Here is a 19,907-nt window from a genome sequence, read left to right as displayed (position 1 = left end):
ACTTTTCTTTGTGATCATCTACCTGCAGGACCCGCATGCGTAAGACACGCACTCAGAAGAAGACTGTGGTGAGGGACGGCCAGAGCAAACACATCCACCTGGAGCGACTGGAGGACACTCCGGAGTCCCTACAACCTGACAACCTGCAGCAGCACCTACACCAACTGCTCCAACGCTACTGCACACCAGAAGTGGAGGAGGAGGAGGCAGAGGAGGTGGAGGAGAGAGAGGAAAAGCAGGACACAGACGACTGATTTCTATTACCTTTTCATTTATTTGCGCTGTGGCAAGCCTCCCAAAATCCTTGGCAGAATAGATCAGATTGTCCTCTTTTGTCACTTTGTCTCTCACTATTACCATGACAGCAACTTCCCATGTTCCTGACCCTTCTTTTTGTTTATTTATATAAAATTTTTTCCTCCGTTTCAAAAAAGGAAAGATTTGTGTGCTAGAATATTTTTGTTGATGCGATGTTTTCCTATTTTTCTTACTTTGTGACCAAAGATAGCTTTACCTTATTTTAAATTAACATTTTGGCTAGAAAATAATCCTAAATATGGAAAAAAGCAACTAAACATCTTGGACATTACCCTCTTCCACAAACCCCTTTCTTTAAGAGCTGAAATAACGAGATGTGTAAATATTAGAATGGAAATGGAAAAATATCCCAACATGCACTGCACTGTCTACATACATGCCGTAAAACTGCACCAATGCACTACTGCGGTTAAACATGTTACGGTTCATTAGCTCAAATTCTGTCCACAGGCTTTGGATAACTGACTTTTTAATGTCTGTTACTGGGGCATGTTTATTGTGCACCACAAATGCAAGACATTTGGACAGTATTGAGATCATGTAAAAAACAGAATGAATGTCATAGTTCATCATGATACCCAGAATGAGCTTGAGTAACTTGTATGCAGTATAAATGTAAAATCACACACAAAAAAAAATGCTAGATGCCAGCTTTTAATGTGCTTTTTGGGAGTCATATTGAATGAAAGCTTAGCACATTGTTCCTGCTCGTTTTCTGTTGGTCCTTCACATATTGTTCTAAAAGGCAACAACAGCTTGGCACAGTGGATTCAGTCTGCCCTATTTACTCTGTGCGTGCGTGTGCGTGTGCGTGTGCGTGTGTGTGTGTGTGTGTGTGTGTGTTTCTTCACCATGTTAATCTCCAGTCACAACACTTCTACTCCTCGTCTGCACGTAAGAAATTAGCAATGATTAAAGGTAACTTTATCAATTTTGTTGCTCCCTCCAATTTTTCAACATGTTCACTAATATTTAAAGGATAGTTGTTATTAATGACTCATGATCATAACTCTCTAATGTTCAAAAAATGAACATTATAAGCTGCAGTGTAGACACACTGACCTGCTTTTAGATTAACTCTGTAAACTAAAACAAAGCTTAAATAACACCACCTCCTCTCTAGGTTGTAGTCAACTCAATCTGCTATGGCTATCACACTACCCTACAAACTTATAGCTAACTATGATCAGTTCTGAATACTTTGAAATATCCATTCATAAAATCACAAAAAAAGAAATCCCTAAGGACTTTAGACGATTAAAACTTCACACACACACAGTCACACAAAAAACAACTAAATGGTTTTAAACACACTGTGAAATGTGATGAAAAAGTAAGGGGAAATCCTTCAAGGTCAGCAACTTTTATGGTTTCATATTGCCAATTCTCTTGCCTCACATATCAGGATCATAGCTACTCTGCTCGCTGCAAAAGTTTTAATATTACTGATAAGTAGACGGCTAAGAAGGGACTGTAAGAACTGTAAACTACAATCTCTCGCCTTCGGGTTGTGGTCAGTCTTTATCCTTTAATATACCTGTTTTTGCCTATAAACAACGGTTTTAGTGAATGCAGTGGTAGCAGTTTTATTCTCTTATCATGTTTTGTGAATCTGTCAAATTTGATGGTCTATTTACAGTGACAATGGAAACAAATGTTGGCTCTGATGGCCACAAAGGTACAACCTATCTCAACTAAGAAGGCATGAGTAACAAATAATAGCAAATGATACAAATTTTTGTTTACTCGACTTCTTAACTCCTACATTTTGTTCATTGCCCATAGAGAATGTGTGTATAAGTGTGTATGTGAAATTTTCAGTGGTCTTTATGAGTAGCAAGTTATCTTTTTATGATGGACATTTAGCATGTGTACTATAAAGCTATTCTTGAAATTTATTTCAAGCTTCAAATGAAAATCCTGTGTAATTCATCTGGGAGATCTGGGGGGTGCAGCCAGACTCTGAATATCTGATTAATAATTAACGCAGCGCAGGACATTTACTGTTTGAAAACAACAGCTGTTTCATGAATAAGCTTGTTTCTAGGCTGATGAACATCTATAAAGGCATGTGTTCATGACTAATAAACAAAAAACAGCAGCTGCAGTGTGTAAATGACGGATAATAAATGATATCATGTAGATCACATGCTGGTGCCTGGGGCTTTTTATTTAACATGGGACACACCTTATAAAAATGTTTACACAAAAAAATGAAAGAAAAACCGTTACTTTATTTACTTATTCTTTTTTATGTACAGAAACAACAAAATTGCTAACAGGTTTCCATTAGACCTGACTTTTAACCCAATTGAAGATTAACATTAAAAAAAAAAAAAATTAGGCAGGAATATTTTATTCATGCATTGTGGTGGTAATATGTTTTTCTGTGCACAGTAATATGTTGTTCTATGCATCCACATATACAAACTATTTATATCTCTTAATGTTCTTAATCTTAAATGAATATTTATTAACTGACAAACACAAGGGTGTTTTCACAGTTTATTTATTTACTTTATTGTGTCCTTTTTAACTGCTTGAGTATTTGTACTTCTGATTAGTGTACAGGTTTGTGTAACTGGGGATTTTTTTCTAGTTACAGCAAAAAAAGCTCAAAGGGAACTGGACTAGAATAAAAAAAGTAACAAAAATAACTAAAATTAAAAAATAAAGCAAATAAAATGGAACAAAATAACAACTGATTTTCTTCATGTCTCAAACCGCTGACAGCATTTCAGACACTGAATCTAAAGTCAACATTGATTATCAGTCTCAAATTCAGGTTTTCTCCCTATGGTTTTCACAAACTGATGTTATAAAGCATTAGGTCTTAATCAAGAGTAAACAAACTCAAGCTTTATTTAAATCCAATACTTATCAAACCAAATAATATCAACTGTGCTTATATTAATCTGTGAAATGTTTCTACTTACAAATTTTCCTATTTTGCATTTTTTTTTGTTGCAATTTTGCACTGATAATAGTAATAGGTTTTGCAACCACTTTATGGGACTAACTACTCATCTCTCATTCAGTTTAAATGGACAGTCTGGAATATAAAGCATAAACCATTTATTCTACTTCACCCTTGAGCAGGGAACCATCACAAGAGCATACATATGACACTGAGGAACAAAGAAGTACATAAAAGTAAAATGAGTTGGTAAAAGATGTTTCATACTTTACATGATAACAGCTAATGCTAATTAATTAAGGAAGGAGTGAAAAAATACAGAAAACACATTTTTTTTTTCAGAATACCCCCATCAAGTGTTAGTAAACAATATAAAAATCAAAACAGAAGCATAAAACTCACAATAAGTGACTGAAATAAAACAGTTTGATTTACCTGTTATTCGTGTTGATTGGTAAAGTACATTCTTTAACTGAAATTTTTCAATTTTTCTACTGTGTTAATGTGATGAGTTTGAAAGCATCAGAATAAAATAGCGAACTGTAGGCTAATGTGCTTCCTTTGTCAGTTTTACACATTACTGATGCTAAACCCATTAGGCCATAGCAGCCTAAAACAGAACAAAGCTCGCAGAACTAAGATTACGGTCAACTGTCAATTCTCTAAAAGATAAAGCAGGAATAGCACTTCACACAACTTCACAAAAACATCACCAAAAAAACAAAAGCAAGCTCATTTGTCATATTCATATATTTTTTTTTCTGCCATATTGCACTTAAGATAGAAAAGCACTGAAACAAGACTGAAGTGGCTGTGATTTGCTGTTAATCATATCCTCAAGATCAGTGATGGATATTGTGCCTAGATTAATAATCACTCTAATATGATCATGTCATACATGCACCCAGATTTGTCTGTGTACTGTTTGACTTTGTATCTGATTGTGTACAGCGATCAAACATTTCATTTCCTGATGTACCCACACACCCAAAGATATATCAGCAAGTGTGACTCCCTACTTTCACACCATAGAAAATGGAAACATTAAATTTAAAAAAAAAAAAAAAGAAAAAAAATGTATACGTTTTCAACATCAATGGTTTATGAGGAGAGCGTGCGAGTAGCACACATACACACATGTCCTAATACAAAATGATATTAATTCCCCACCTGTATGTAGGCTAAAGTCCAGCAGTGATGATATGTAAACAAGACTGACAGGGTAGAGAAGTTGTAAAGGTGGGGTTTGAATAAAGCAGACACTCAGTGGCCATCTAACATGAAGTCCCTTAGACTGAGCAGCGTGGCTCAGGACGCCTCGTTAACTGTGAAACAGTGAAATATGTGTTACAGTCATACTGTAGTCTCACACACACACACACACACACACACACACACACACACACACACACGTAAACACCTCTGCAACAAATTATTTTAAAAAATAACATTTTTCAGCAAATATTAATGTAGAGTTCCTCTATATTTCATAAATATAAAAAATAGAAAAATAAATTGTAATTGGGCACAAAAGTTTGGAAATTAGTTTTGGCAATTAGTGCAATTAGTAAAAATGGAAATGTTTGGCCACAATCACCAAAGGTATGTTTGGAGAAAAAAGTAGCAGCATTTGATTGAGGTTGTGTGGCAGCCAGTGGCAAAGGAAACATTGCACAGGTAGATGAAAGAATGGATTCCAGTAAATATCAGCAAATTCTAGAAACAAATGTGACACTGTCAGTAAAGAAACTGAAGCTGAAAAAATACTGGGTTCTACAACAGAACAATGATCCAAAACATACCATGGGCATTAATACTGAGTTCCTCCACTCTGAGAAGACTTTCCACTAGATTTTGGAGCGTGGCTGAGGGGATTTGTGCTCATTCAGTCACAAGAGCTTTAGTGAGGTCAGGTACTGACGCTCCAGATCTTCCACACCAGCCTTGGCACACTGCGTCTTCATGGTCCTCACTTTGTGCACAGGGGTATTGTCATGCTGGAACAGGTTTTGGCTAGGACCTTTAGTTCCAAAAGACATTCTAGACAATTGTATGCATCCAATTTTGAGGCGACAGTTTGGGGAAGGCCCACAAGGTTGTGGGTGTCCACATACTTTTGACACATATAGTGTATGTAAGAGATCTTAAATATTCTGTGCATGCAAGATGGCCCAAGAATAGAATGGCCCAAGAAATTCCTAAAACAAGAATAGAAAGACTCAAAGCTGGCTACAAAAAGCATCTGCAAGCTGTGATAGCAAAGGGGTGTTACTGAGTACTGAGTTAGAAGGTTGTCAAAACTCATTTGCAGAAAATGTCTTTTTTTTTTAATAGTTTGTTGCAGAGGTAATTTGGTGAGGGATGTCCAAACATTTGCAACTGTACGCACATGCACACACAAATATATAAACAATACACACCCACACATACTCACTTGGTGGGCACGGTTGGCGAGCCTGAGCGGTGGAAGTGAATGTTCTGCCACTTGCCATCACGGCGATGCCACACCCGAGTCTCCTCTGACTGCATGGTGCGAGGCATGTTGTTAGCATCGATGTACTGTGTGAGTCTGATGTAGGCTATACAGGCAGCGTCTTCTCCCAGCAGGTGCACGTGAGGATTCAGCAAGATAGTGTGGATGGTACGTCTGTGGCTTTTGGAGAGAGCTGAAAACAGAAAAAGACAAAAAGAATGCTGAATTATTATCATTAGGTTATGCACTACTAAAATGATGAAACAACAAGACATTAAATGCTAAACATGTTAATCCTTCATTATCACAAGCAGTATACTAGTAAAAGTCATAAAAATATTTTCATTCACTCATCTTTAGTAACTGGTTTATCCTAGTCAGAGTTTCAAATGTGATATAACCGTGAACTTTTATTCCATTTGCCACTAAACACCTTTTCTAAGCCTGGCACTTTTTTCACTCTTTGGAAATATTCTTTATGACTGTGTTTCTTAATTATGGTTTTCACCATTGGTGGACACAATGACATCTTTTTAACTCCTTCTTCAGCTCAGGGAAAGGTCGACATTTTTCTTGTGATGGCTGTTTTCCTGATTTCCCTGATTTGTTACTGTGATGTAACTGTGTGTGTAAACTCTCTGATAAAACTTATAAACATTTTACATATAAAACTTAAAAGTAACGAAACGAAATGTTCAATATTTTGAATATTCAGTATTGAAGAATCTGCACTGTTTCTAAATCACAATTTAAAATTAAGCAAATCTGTGATAGTGACCATGTTAACTCTTTTGTACAAAAGGTCAGATTTTCCTTTTCTCTCAAATTACTGCTGATAGTCTCATTTGCAATAATAAAAAAATGAACTACAGCATATTACTGACAATACAAACTCTTGAGCTTGCTAACAAAGACTTGCTAACTTAAAATAGCTATGTTGGAAATACTGTCACTGTTTTTAACAAAACACTACAACGGGTGACCTTTTGCACTCAACTGTACTTTGCTTTGGCACTTAATCTATTCAGTGATAGCTTACAGTTCTCGAAGTAGAACCTGTGGAAGTCTGTTCCCTCCACCAGGTTCCCCAAAGCCTCAGGTTCAAAAGAGGTCAGTCCAGGGTCACAGATCTTGCTGTCAAACATAAACAGGGCACAGAAACCGTTTTACTACATGAATGGACAGCTGTAATATCAGTGATCTGATGGAGAGAAAATGGACTCACGTATAAGCTTCAAAATCTCCATTGTTGATGGCCTCGATCAGCTGCTCGGTCACTTTGATAATCTCCTGCTTCCGTGCTGAAGAGAAAACAAGCGACATGTTGGTGTGAAAATGTCAAAATGGCTTTTAGGCATGAGTTAAAAAATAAATAAATAAATAAATAAAAAATCAGACATATCCATGCATGTGAGGTTGGATTATATAACTGCATACACAAAAATGTGACTAATTGCTCTACAAAACAGACAAACACACACAAACACACACAAGCTTTATGTATTTAATTCCTGAATATATTAATTTTGTATATATTAATCATGACTTTTATGTTATGTTTTATGTATAAGGCTATTAATATAAATGAGGTATTAGTTAGACTCATTGAGCTTTATAAATAATTATGAATGTGGATTGCAAAAGTGTATTAGGAAAAGAAAAACCTTCCTATAAGCACTACACATTAAAAGAGTAATGTATGGTGAGTAAGACTAAGAATAAAGTACAGGTAAAGGGAAAAGTAAAATGCTAAAAGATGAAAGATACGAAAATACTAAAAGATTTTTTCAGGAGCTCGCAACATGGTGGCCATACTAGGTGCTGTCTCAGAAAACGATTCGTGTGTCTGCTCAACTGTTTATATTTATTCTGCTTGTCATTAGGTCCTAATGATTATAATGAGAAAGAAAGCTCATAAAAACACTTAGCAGCACCATAACTGGCTGCTGTGATTCCTGGTCCATGGAGGCCCTTAGGACGTATATGGGCATGAATTAAATCTAGGCAAACGACCCAAATTTGCACATTCAAAAACAATCAACAGATGTCTATTGCAGAAGACGGGTTTGTAGGAAAATGCTTGTTATTCAATACTATATTGATATTACTGATTAAGTAAGCAAATGCATGCCTATGCACATTCATGCACAGGAGAACCAACAGAGGGTATTCAAATTGAGGGGTTTCCAGAAGTTTCCTTAAAAGTCCTTTAAATCCTAAGCACAAGTATCTTAAACAAATGGGCTTCAACAAAAGATAAGCCTAATCTATGTACAGATAACAGCACATCAGTAAATTCTTAAGAAGGACTTTCACGAGCAGTACTAATATCACAAAAGAACCAGTAAAGTCTTCCACAGGCTTTAATGTTAACAAGACAGATTCAAAAATAAATAAATACATTTACAAAAATGCATTCAAAAATACATTTACAAAAAATGTATTTGTGTGCTAAAAAGCTTTAAGTCACCCTTAGCATTTACTCTAAATCTCTGAATCCCAACACACGTATCGCTGAGCTTATTAGTGACACTGCACAGTGTACTAGACTGGGAATGGTGTGATGTTGACTTCCACCAGCAGAGAGCACTGCTAGAACACATTCATCTCCTGCCACCGCATTTGCTGTATAGGTCATGCTCAAAATGCATGACCAGAAGTAAAGCTACTAAACGTTGAAGCCTAATAACTGGAAAAAACAAAAATCTATAAAATAACAAACAACTCAAAATTTAAACAAATTTTTATTCGTACATTCTTTCAACATGATCATGAGTGTTTTTGGCAAAATTTTAAATTGATCTTAAACCCAACAAAGAATCTTTACACATAAAGATGATTATTATTTATCATGACTCCAACTAATCTGCTCAGAGCTGTGTTAATTCTTGTGTACTCGTCCCTGAGACACTTACACTGGATGGCGATGTGGTTGTGAAGTGGCTGAGGCTGTTTGAGTGGGGGCTCAAGGTTAAAGCACTGACCACAACTTTCTACGCAGTTCATGTTGAGAAATGCCAGGAAGGCAGAGAGGGAGACTAACAAATAAACAACCAGGAGCAGTTTGAGTGTATAGCTGCAGCACTCCTCTGCTCCTGGCAATGCGACAGGGAGGCACCAGACAGAGGAAGAGGAGGAAGAGCAGGAAGAGGAGGAACGGGAGAAAGAGCGCCTGTGCTTGTAGGTTCTAGTAACATCCAGCAGGTGGTGCACTTGTCAGACAAATGAGGAATGAGAAGGTGAAGTATGGGGTTGTGGTAGGTGTATAGGTCGGTGGATATATTTGCATATAATTGTACATGGAATAAAGGTGAAGGGATAAAACAACAGTAAAAGTGTAAGGAGAAAGAAAAAGAAAAAACAAAAGGATATGAATAAGTGGAAATGTATCATTATATCATCATTAATATAGTTTACTTCCAAGGAACTTGCTGAAAACCTTGAAAGTCAGAAGGAACAGTGGAAAAATGCAAAAAGAGTATGGTAGGTTTTGCATACTTTGCTCCCTACAACGATCATTTCAGTCACAGCTTTTATCTTTCAGAATCTGTATGTAGTTAAAGGGATTTTTCTAACATTTTGGCATCAAGACTGACTTTCCAACTCTTAGAATGTTTCCAGTGCTTTTGGATTAACAAGGGAACTTTATAGTTTTAACTCAGGCTTTTGGTGAGGATTATGGTTTGTTTTGCATGTAAATGTATTGTATGTACCCTAGTTTGGTGACTTCTCTTGGATTAACTGTTTATGTACAGCCAGGTAATTTGCAGGTGTATTAGCATGGGACTCTGCTGGACATCTGTGATCATGATTAAGGGATGCAATAACCAGAGGATACAAAGTGCTAAATCTGCATCAAGTTCATACTCCCATATTGTCTTATTACCCCATTTTCTCCCAATCTAGTCATTTGTCTCAAAGCTGAGCTAGCACATGCTTCCAGCCAGACACAGCATCTTTTTTTCCACTCAGGGCAGCTGAACACACTTGGAGAAAAGCACTATGTGCCGTCTTCCACATACACAAGCTCACTGATGGCCACAATTAGTTAGTGTCAGGCTGATTGTTAGTGGAAAGAGTAATGCCGTTCCTCCCACCCAGTGAACATGGCCAGCTTTTGCTCTCTCACACTCTTTGCCAAGAATGGGTGTTGGAGGTTTGCAATCTTCTCCTGCGCCACTTGGGAGCCAAAATCCAACCTGACATGGTTTTCCAGTCCACTAGTCTACTCGAGAAGTTACTATTTAAGTACTATTCACTATTCAACTATTTAAGTGCATTACTATTTAAGCAACTCACCAAACAAAACAGACAATCCACCACTGAGAGTAATGCAGACCACAGACCACAGCAGACCTCAATCCTAAGACTAAAGATAGTTTCCCAACAAGATAAAGATAGGCAGAAAGATAGGTAGACAACCTTTTCAAAAGCATTTTTGCAAATATGTGCAGCAGTAAATATTAATTTCACTGATCTCAGCTTTGCCAAAGACAAAAGCAGGAAAAAAGATATGATTCCAATTTTTTTTTTTTTTTGCTCTCCTGTGAAAGGATCAGGCTGTAACCAGCAGTAGACAGTAATTGCTTTGTTGGACAGCACATTGCACAGACAATTCACTAATGAGCTGACAGAGATTAAGACCCTATGAACATCAGTCACTCCTACACACACACACACACACACACACACACACACACACACACACACACACACACACACACACACACACACACAGAAAATTGCTGCTTGGGGCTGATTTCAATACTTCGTCTCATAATGACTGCAGGAGCAGCGAAAGAAAAACAAAAAGTATCAGACAGGGAGGGAGATAAGGACTGAACAGGGAACACTTCCTTGTTAATAAGCACCAGTAAGCCTGGCGTTTCTTTAATAGGCTGCTTCACGATAAAGAGAAACTGTGGTATGCTTTCGGTATGTCTGCTATTCACGCATGGTCATGCCATTATACGGCACAGCTACACAGATAACTTTTTTAAGCATGGCACAAATAATTCAATTAAAAAAAATCATTTATATTTAAATCTTTTTGGTTAAATGTGTATGAGTTAAACAATGTTAAACAATGAATCCACCAACCAGCCACCAACCAACTGGCTTTGTAGACAGTTAAACATCAGTTTACACACTGAAATCAACTTGAATACTAAAATTACTACAACTTTAAATAGTAATACTCAACTTGTAACCTTCATTTAATCAGTCAGTCTAACTAATTTTTGCATAAAGGTGGCTAAATAGGGTCAGCTGTGATCACAGCCAAAAATAAGTCAGTGGTAACCTGATGAAGAAATAAACTGAGCTGATTAACAGGAAGATGGATGTCAGTGATGGTTATTAAATGGAGCAAACAGAAGCATGAGTGAGCAGAATCAAAATCTGAAACTCCACACTGCTAACTAAAGTGTGTAACGTGTATAATTTACCTTTCACATCCTCATCTTCTATGGTGGTGTTGGCACTCTCTGAGGACTCCTGAAGAGGAATATTAATATGAATTTAACATGGATACATATAACATAAATTAACATTATGGTTCAAAGGCATAGTAAGGATCATTTCAAAATATCATGTTGTTCAGATATACTTCAGTGCTCTTGATGCTGTTTGTCGTTTTATCATGAGGAAACTTGGAGAGACATGTTTTATTAGTCTGCATTTTCCCCAAACATATTAACAACCCCTTTAAACAGCTTCCACACTGTCTGGAAAACATCTTCCCTATGAGGCAGGCCACAAAATACACACCCCATGCACAGCGCACAAAATGTACGAAAAGCATACGAACATGCAAGAAATGTGCTGAAAAGTTCCAGCGTACCACATAAGTACCACGTAAGACTTCATAAAAAAGAAAACAAGATTTGCAACACAGGCATGCACAGCATCCTCTACACATTAGTGGATAATGATATACTTTGCAAGATGACATCTAATCCTATGTTCAAAATCTGTTGTTCTGCTCAGCAGCTTCTAATGAGGCGATGCTAATGGATTTAGGACAGAAAAAAGTCTTGCCAGCCCTTAAAGTCATTAAACCAGCTATCCCTTTAGGTAAAATTCACGATGGAGCAAGCTTGATCCTAGCAAACCCGTTTATATACATAATACCTTGTTTCCGTCAGTTGGATTGTGGATAACAGTAGTTTGAGGCTCCTGATCAAGAGGTGCAGAGAGAAAAGGAAGAGAGTCAAGAGGATCAGGGAGACAGACTGAGAAATGACATTCTTGTACATAGAATGTGAAAGTGTAAAGGTCACCAAGCATTACTTTGTTCTGGATTAAACTTGGGAAAAACATGTTTCATTTATCTTATCTTAAACATACTTAAAATAATTGAAATGTTAATTACAAATAAAACCCATTAAAGCATTATCCAAAAATACATTAGCAGCTATTTAATAGCCATTTTAAAAAAATATATTACCAAAGTGGAAATTTTTAGCCAACTCAAAACTACATTCAAGTATGCTTGATGGTCTTTAGGGAAAAAAAAAAGACTACAGCAGAAGAATGATAAGAAAGCAGGTATAGATCATGACCACAATATGCTAAAATGAAGCCAGATGGACACTATATGATTTAAGGCAGTTTTTTAAACCTGATTTAGTGGTCACTGGGCAATGATCATAAGCTGTCTGACATGCAGTGTGAAGGAGTCATAATGTCCAATGAACTGCTCAAATGATCTCTGACTGAGCTATCTGACAAGTAAATTGAATTGTCTGACATTTTAGGCTAACCGTGCAGTGTTAGCATAAAATTAGTAGATATATGTCATCCATTAGAGGCAATTCAAACATGCAGTTCCAGCTGTCATCAAATACAATTTCTAAAATTGTACAATGTTTGCTTGGCTTTAAGGTTACAATGTATGGCAGACAAGGACACTGTTTAAGGCATGCTAACAATATTAAGGAACTACAGATCAGAACCTGAGTATTATTTAAACATCCCAAAATGACATCTAAACCTTAATACAGCATCTCTCTAAATGTTAGTGATGAGGTTAGAGGAAGCATTATAATCACAAGATGTATAAATCCTGTTTACAATAAAACAACATACAACTGGAACACACCAAGAGTGTGAAAAGTTGCTGTGCACTTCTGTTTATCTGTAACAAAAACTCAGGCATACTTACTATTTACTAGAATTAAGTAACACAACACAGCACTGAGAAAGACTATGGCATTTAGTGAGTACATTGCCAGTAGTGCTAGCTGGAGCACACAAAGCACTGTAGGAAGGAGACAAGTGTCACATAAAGTGACAGGAGATATTTAACCTAAATGAACCTCACTAAATAAATGTCACATGAACAGCTTCTGTGTGTGGTTGTCCAAAAACACTGGACTGTAAGTACTGTACAGTGGAAGGTTGTAGCCACACCATGATCAAAAAGATGTGTGTGTGTGTGGAAAACATGCAAACTGATGACTAAAAATATCTGAAATTAATGAAAATAAATGATAAACGGCATTAACATACAGTTGTTCAGTTTCTAGTAGAGCTAGAGCTGGTAGCCAAAATACAGTGCAAAATACAGCAAAAAAAAACAAAAAAACGCAACAGCAAATCAGAAAACACGACAACAATACAACAGCAACAATAACAGCAAAACCAAGAACACAACGGCAAAACCAAAAACACCACAACAAATGCGAAAACGCCACAGCAAAATCACAAACATCAACATTAACTCAAAACGGAAAAGGGAGGTCCTTATTGAATGTCACATGCTCGTTGCTGATTGGCTACTGAGAGACATTGGGAAGCAGAGATGGAGTATGTTTACAGTAAGAGGAAATATGAGCCTAAATGGATCTACGGATGCTTTTATTTATGCAATAATAAAATAGGTAGCTTAGATAACAGACTGAAAAATTGTAATTCTTTTTCCCTGTCATAGTCATTTGCCGTGTCCAATCAGCAACGAGCATGTGATGTTCAATCAGGACCTAACTTTTCTGTTTCAGTTAATGCTGACGCTGTGTTTTTGTTGTTGCGTTTTCCGATTCGCTGTTGTGTTTTAAAGTTTGTTAATGCACTTATGGCCCACTGTAATTTAATCCACACATAACAAAGCAGTTCCACCTTCAAGTGTAATAATTTGTTAGTGAGTAAACAGTGGCACAAAATTTACAGAGTAACACCATCATTAACAGAGAGCATGAGGGCAGCACAGAACAGTGTCCGTGAGCTTGCTTATATTCAAGTCTCAAAATTCATCTTGAATCACTAGCTCTCTATTAATGATACTGTTTAAACGCCATATAAATTACACTTAAAAAGGTATCACAAGCATAATTCATATTTTAACCGTGCCTTCCTGTTTTAATAATTAGTGTTTAATAATTAGTGCTTCCTGTTTCAGTAATTACTCTGACTGACGTGCCACTCATTATTACACAAGAAAGGGATGAAATGCTCAAACAAAGGCAGAAAACATGAGGCATAATGAGATCAGAGACACACAGACAAAGAGTACCAGAGCAGGAGAGGGGACTGGCTCTTTAGGGCTGGTGACTACGTTGCCTTTGTTGTTGATCTAAAAGGGGGAATGGACAGAAACAAGACACGCAAAGCTGTCCAATGAGGAAACAGGAAATGGTGCGACCCATTCTGCATATGTGTGGAGCTATTGATCAGTAAGCAGTATGTACAGTAGCTGATTAGAAACTGTGAACTGTTCCAGCTAATTATCCCTTTACTAATGTGATGTAAATTAATAAGTCGCCAAATGGACAGTAACAATTTATCATAAGTTTCAGCCAACTGAGTCCAAAAAGTTAGTTTGGCATTAGCACTACAGGTTTGATGTCATACAAGGTTATTGTTAACTATGACTAAATAAAATGTCTGACTATAAGAGTGCCTTTTACAGTGGGAAAAGGGTGAAAAATGATGAAATTGACAACAGAGATGTTTTTGTAAGTTGTTCAGTTATTTCCTGAAGGAAGCAAAGAACCTGACTTTTGTTAGAATTATTTTTTTTTCTTGATACAATACAGTCCATTTTCCAGGCTGCTGTTTCCTGCTGAGGTAGAATGAGGTCAGTCTGAATCGTTCCAAGAAAACCACAAAAGATTATGCACGCTGATCTTATTTAAGTGATTCAGTATTCATTATTTTATCCATTTTCTTTGACAAAAAGGACTTTCAGAACAGAGACAGAAACTGGAATTGAACATAATAAAGTACACCTTCTTAAGGAATAAATAATAATCCCATATCAAAATGATATCAGAATCCCTCACTTCAGTCTCAGCCCAGGTAAATTCACTTTCTATTAGAACAATAAATGGGGTTCTATGAGACACAACAGTCAAGACAGTAAGTAAAATTTAAGTGAATTTTTATTCAGCCCTGATAAGCCACATGTTCTGGGCGAGGGCCTAGTCTCTATTTCAGCACGACAGCCACCTTACAGTTAACCTGGTCAACAGAAAGATAAAATTAATTATTTCATCACTGAGGCACAGATATGTCTAAAGAGACCCACTGCACACTTGTTTTATTGCTCTAAATACATAGACTTATTTCTACAGGAATTTCAAATACAACTGTCCTCTATGGCAATGAAGCTGAAGATAAATTTATTTTATTAATCTACTGCTGCATAAACTTTTCTATTGGAGGACATTATACTACAAATTGCTTTTAAAAACTATATTAAAGCTACTAGGAAGTACAGGGCCTTACACGTTCACCTCAGAATTCTCACCACTGCAAACTCTGCAAAAGACTTCCTTTTCTGCATTACAAAGTTGAGAAACAAAAACAACATGCTCATTCGGTAATCAGGAAATTGATTCTTGTGTGCATACTCATCAGATCTTTTTCATCTGTACAAATAGCACTAAAATAAACACAACTTTCCCATCCTTCATTCTATATGAAAATGGAGAAAACATTCCTTCATCCCTCTGGTATTTGGGATGACCCAAGGGTATCTGGTACCCTTGATTTTGTCTAAAATGCTTTCATTATCCAAGCAAACTGAAAACTGGAGAAAAGAGGCTTCAGATCCTCCACACTCATCATAAACTACTCTCACTGAATGGCACAGGCCTGGATTTTTCACACAGCAGATGTACAACCTTCTGCTACTCATCACAACATTGCACGTGGCGTTAGATGTAAATTTCCCACCATGAATGAAGTTCAAATAGCTGACTGGTATAGAGCAAAGAAGGACAAATGTTAGGGGATGACAGAGAGGAAGTGTACGGTTGAGGGGGTTACATTAACTTTGGGGCTTCGCATGTGAAATGGAGATCTGAGTACAGTTGCATGTCTGTCAGTATAACAGTTGCAATGTGCTGTATTGCAATGCAAGGAAAGAAAGGAAAGTAGGCTTTTGCAATCAAGCTTGAAAAATGATATAAACCGAAGCCTCAAGGTTCAACACCATGCATTATTTTACATCTTTATAAAGTTTTAAATGACTAATAGAAAGAGTACTCAACCTACCTTAACACTATCAGGCTTCTTGTATGGATTCCCTTCTGAGTAAGAGAAAAGAGTCATATAAAAGTAAGTACTAAAGTAAGAGAGTGGATCATTAACATTATCAACCCTCTCATCTCAGTGACCTCAACACACACGCACACATACACACACATCTCCCTCTGTAGCAGGTGGCGAACTAGGAGTGTACTCTCTCACACTCTGAAGCGTGCGCAAGTGGAGGTGGTGACAGTGAGACAAAAGCGCTTATAAAAAGAGAAAAATAGCTTTTGATTGACAATGTAATTTATGTAATGCAACTATAATTATTCAATCTACTGTGCAATTATCTGTGGAAATCTGAGTTTCATGTAGTGCCCACACACACACAATCACACACAAACACACATGAGATCTTGAATATTTAGATTCACTTAAAAAAGAAAATCACAAAGGAATATAGATGATTTAGTGACAAGTAAAAGTTTGTTTTGTATTACTAAAATTTGTTTTTTGGCTACAGAGAGCTATGCCAAAGGTATCAGAAATACAGCTGCATTAACACACTAAGAGCACAACAAATTATTAAAGCAATAAGTCACTCGAGGGCATGTGTTACACTGATTTTATCACAGGTATGCACATTCCTAGGCATGACGCCAAGTGGCTTTTATAAAACAGTGACAAAAACAATATGATAAAATCCAGGCTTAAATAAATAAATTAATTAATTGTTGATAATATTCACTGTAAACAATTCTTTCTCCAGGCAATGCAGTCTGTCAAGAGTAAGCTTTGGTTGCTAAGTGACATAGTGGACAAAGATTCTTCTATGGACAGAACGATGGATGTAGCATAACAGTTTTATTAGTTCTAAATCTTGGTGCAATGCTCCCGAGTAGAACAACAGAAAAGTCATTGGGATACTGCCCTATCATCGGGAGATTGCGAGTTTGAATGCGGACGATGCCACAGCCACCCATGGCCGGAGCGTTTTACAGAGCGTTTTCCTCCGAGTGTGTTTCGCTGCCCTGTGATGCAGCATGAGCAGTTCAAAAAGACGCACACTTTGACTTCACGTGTCTTAGAGGAAGCACGCGTGATAAGAGAGAGCTGGCAAGTGAGTGAGAATTGGTGGAACCAAATTGGGGGGAAAACCTGTAGTATTATTACAGAAGTCAATTATTGTGGTGTGGTCACAGGTGTGTGTATATCGAGGATTTTAGCTTAGCTGATTAGATTTTTAGAACCAAAACAATGAATAATAGCATATATTAATATGAAACCAATTCTTCTATATTATTATACATCAGCTGATCATTGAGGGAACATGAAATATAGAAATTTCAATCTGAAGCCCATTCACTAAGACTAGCAAACAGAACTGCATTGCCCTACATATTACATGTACTTGACAAAAGAGAACTTGATGGTGAATCATTGATCTCTGGGGAAGTCACTAACTGACAAACGTAATCGTCCCATAAAACTAATGCTTAAGAAATGCAAATTGCTTACAGGACAGTTTTGGTGTCTCTGGGAATAACACTTCTGAAACTCATTTTAATACTGTCTATTGAGTGTAGTTTACTGTTTATCTTGTTGGTGTTACCTTAGTCCTACACTTTACTGTTTACTGAGCTGAAGCCTTCAGCTCTTCTCAATTCCTCTTCCATGATAAGCACAACCTTAATCATTCTTAGTCTAAATCAGTGCTACTACAATAATGCTAACTCCTGCTTGCATAGCTGATTACAACATTATGTACGTGCCAGGCTAATAGCAATGATTCTTCCCACAGTGGTTAGACACAGTAATAATACACTCTTAGAAAACATGGTTCCTCAAGGGGTCTTTAATTGGTTGATAGTTCTAGCTTTCGAAATGGGCTTTTATGAAACCTTTTACAAAACATTTTTTTAAACAAACTTAAGAAACCTTTTGAGCACTAGATTTAACCTTTTTCTAGTAGTTTAAAGCAGACATATGCGGGCACTAACATATATTCTTTATTCTAATGTGACGGTTTCACAGAGAATTTTGCAACAGACTTCTTATGGACAGCTTGTCTCTAAATCATATTGGAGGAACCTGTTGCATCTACTCTACTGACAGAAGAATAGAAATATCCGACAAACTCAAAAAGCATTTAAAAACAAGAAAACAGAAAAAAAAAACAGGGTCAAGTCTTACTTGAGAAGGTCTTTGTGGCGAGCATGGTGGTCAGGATCGCTCCCTGTAAGAGTGAATATAGAGCAGAGGAGTGCGAGAGACTTTAAACTGGCTCAGGTCATGACTGTGTGAAACATTAGTCAAGGAGGCAATGATTAAGTCCAAGAAGGTGACAGTCCTCCTATTTTTTGATGATTGATTTTTTTCCCTAGTATTTCATACAGCTGCACCAAAAGTACACTTAACACAACAAACTTAACACAACTTAGTCTGAATATTAAGGCTCTGGCCCACTGTGTGTGTATGTGTTTGTGTGTGAGCGTGTGTATGTGTGTGACCTTTAGCTTTCTCCTGGCGTTGAACTTCTTCAGGCATTCCACAGTCTCCTGTCTGTGCATCATGGAGGCCACTGTAGAACGTTGCTATGGAAACAGAGGAATTAGTTAAAAACATTTCTATATATAAATAGTACACTGCTAGACATGTTTATACATAGTGCATGTAGGCAGCTGTAATAATAGATTAGTGTATAATGCAGAGGTATGTGTACGTCAGTAAAGAAAAATTACCAGTACACTTTAAGGGGAATGAAAATCACAAAGGCTGTTCAACAGGACATATAACGTAATATTAAAATAAAACAGAACAAGATTAGGAATAAGGCAAAAATTAGGAGCAATAATACGCAGGGCTGAAAGGATAAGCCATCAGATTACGTCTAAAGATTGAAATTGAACTTGTTAATAAGAGACAGCTTTTGTGGTGTGTGTGTGTCAGAAAGAGAAATGAAGACAGAGAGGGAAAGACAATACATACACAGATCCATGGGTGTTTGAGGGCCTCTGCAGCAGTAATGCGTTTGGCAGGGTTGATAGTCAGCATCTTATTAATCAGATCTTTGGCCTCTGGGGTCACCGTGTCCCACTCAGGAGAAGGAAACTGCACACAACACACACATTCCATGAATTATGCAGTCTTGATGGAATATAGATGAAATATATATATATATATATATATATATATATATATATATATATATATATATATATATATATATATACACACAATTTCATTTTCATTCAGAGGATGTGTGTGAAGATGTGGAAGGCAGCAGTGTAAGAGCAGACATGGCTAATGAATGTGAATGTGACTGCTTGACCATGCTCTAAGCTGCTAATATTAGGCACTGCTAACACTGGCTAGAAAACAGTAGCAGGCAACATAAATGCATCAGTTGCAGGTCTAAGACTGTATGTATATGCTTGGTTATGCTCAGCGTACATAGGTGTAGCTTACAGCTAGTTAGCCATCGTGTGACTGTACAACTGTATAAAGCAATACTAGTTGTTTGGCATTTCTATATAAAATGGCTTTTTCCAGCTTCAAATGAGCCTCAATCAATCCATCCATGTGAGGTAGGTATACACAAGTCTGCTCCTAATGTGAACATAAGATCAGGTCAATGTCTGTGTACGTAACAGCCGATTCCCAAGGAGTTTTAACTGCTGCTTTGTCATGCACATGCAGAGATTCCAGGACATTATCAAAGTGCCA

General features: G+C 37.0%; 2 protein-coding genes across 14 annotated transcripts in view; one reads left to right on the top strand and one right to left on the bottom strand.

The window, feature by feature from the left end:
• The window catches only part of ank2b (ankyrin 2b, neuronal), a 114,132-nt gene extending 111,665 nt beyond the window's left edge, over window positions 1-2,467 (top strand). For all 8 annotated transcript variants that reach the window (XM_053233144.1, XM_034303364.2, XM_034303374.2 and 5 more), the window contains one exon: window positions 29-2,467. In XM_053233144.1, coding sequence (XP_053089119.1) covers window positions 29-254 — 226 coding nt within the window. In that variant the 3' untranslated portion in view covers window positions 255-2,467. The remainder of the gene's footprint in view (window positions 1-28) is intronic.
• camk2d1 (calcium/calmodulin-dependent protein kinase (CaM kinase) II delta 1) overlaps window positions 2,463-19,907 on the bottom strand; it is a 76,654-nt gene continuing 59,209 nt past the window's right edge. For 2 of the 6 annotated variants that reach the window (XM_026937309.3, XM_026937308.3), the window contains exons 10-20: window positions 19,170-19,292; window positions 18,692-18,775; window positions 18,375-18,417; window positions 16,206-16,240; window positions 14,221-14,280; window positions 11,838-11,885; window positions 11,156-11,204; window positions 6,934-7,009; window positions 6,748-6,842; window positions 5,670-5,901; window positions 2,463-4,560 (exon numbers count right to left, since the gene is read on the bottom strand). In XM_026937309.3, coding sequence (XP_026793110.1) covers window positions 4,557-4,560; window positions 5,670-5,901; window positions 6,748-6,842; window positions 6,934-7,009; window positions 11,156-11,204; window positions 11,838-11,885; window positions 14,221-14,280; window positions 16,206-16,240; window positions 18,375-18,417; window positions 18,692-18,775; window positions 19,170-19,292 — 849 coding nt within the window. In that variant the 3' untranslated portion in view covers window positions 2,463-4,556. The remainder of the gene's footprint in view (window positions 4,561-5,669; window positions 5,902-6,747; window positions 6,843-6,933; window positions 7,010-11,155; window positions 11,205-11,837; window positions 11,886-14,220; window positions 14,281-16,205; window positions 16,241-18,374; window positions 18,418-18,691; window positions 18,776-19,169; window positions 19,293-19,907) is intronic. The other 4 variants (XM_026937311.3, XM_026937310.3, XM_026937313.3 and 1 more) reach the window with 2 other exon arrangements.

Source organism: Pangasianodon hypophthalmus, chromosome 4 (genome assembly GCF_027358585.1).
Source record: "Pangasianodon hypophthalmus isolate fPanHyp1 chromosome 4, fPanHyp1.pri, whole genome shotgun sequence".
In the NCBI taxonomy this organism is placed as follows: Eukaryota; Metazoa; Chordata; class Actinopteri; order Siluriformes; family Pangasiidae; genus Pangasianodon; species Pangasianodon hypophthalmus.
Note: the sequence above shows the minus strand (reverse complement) of the source record. Positions and strands in the feature narration are given on the sequence as shown.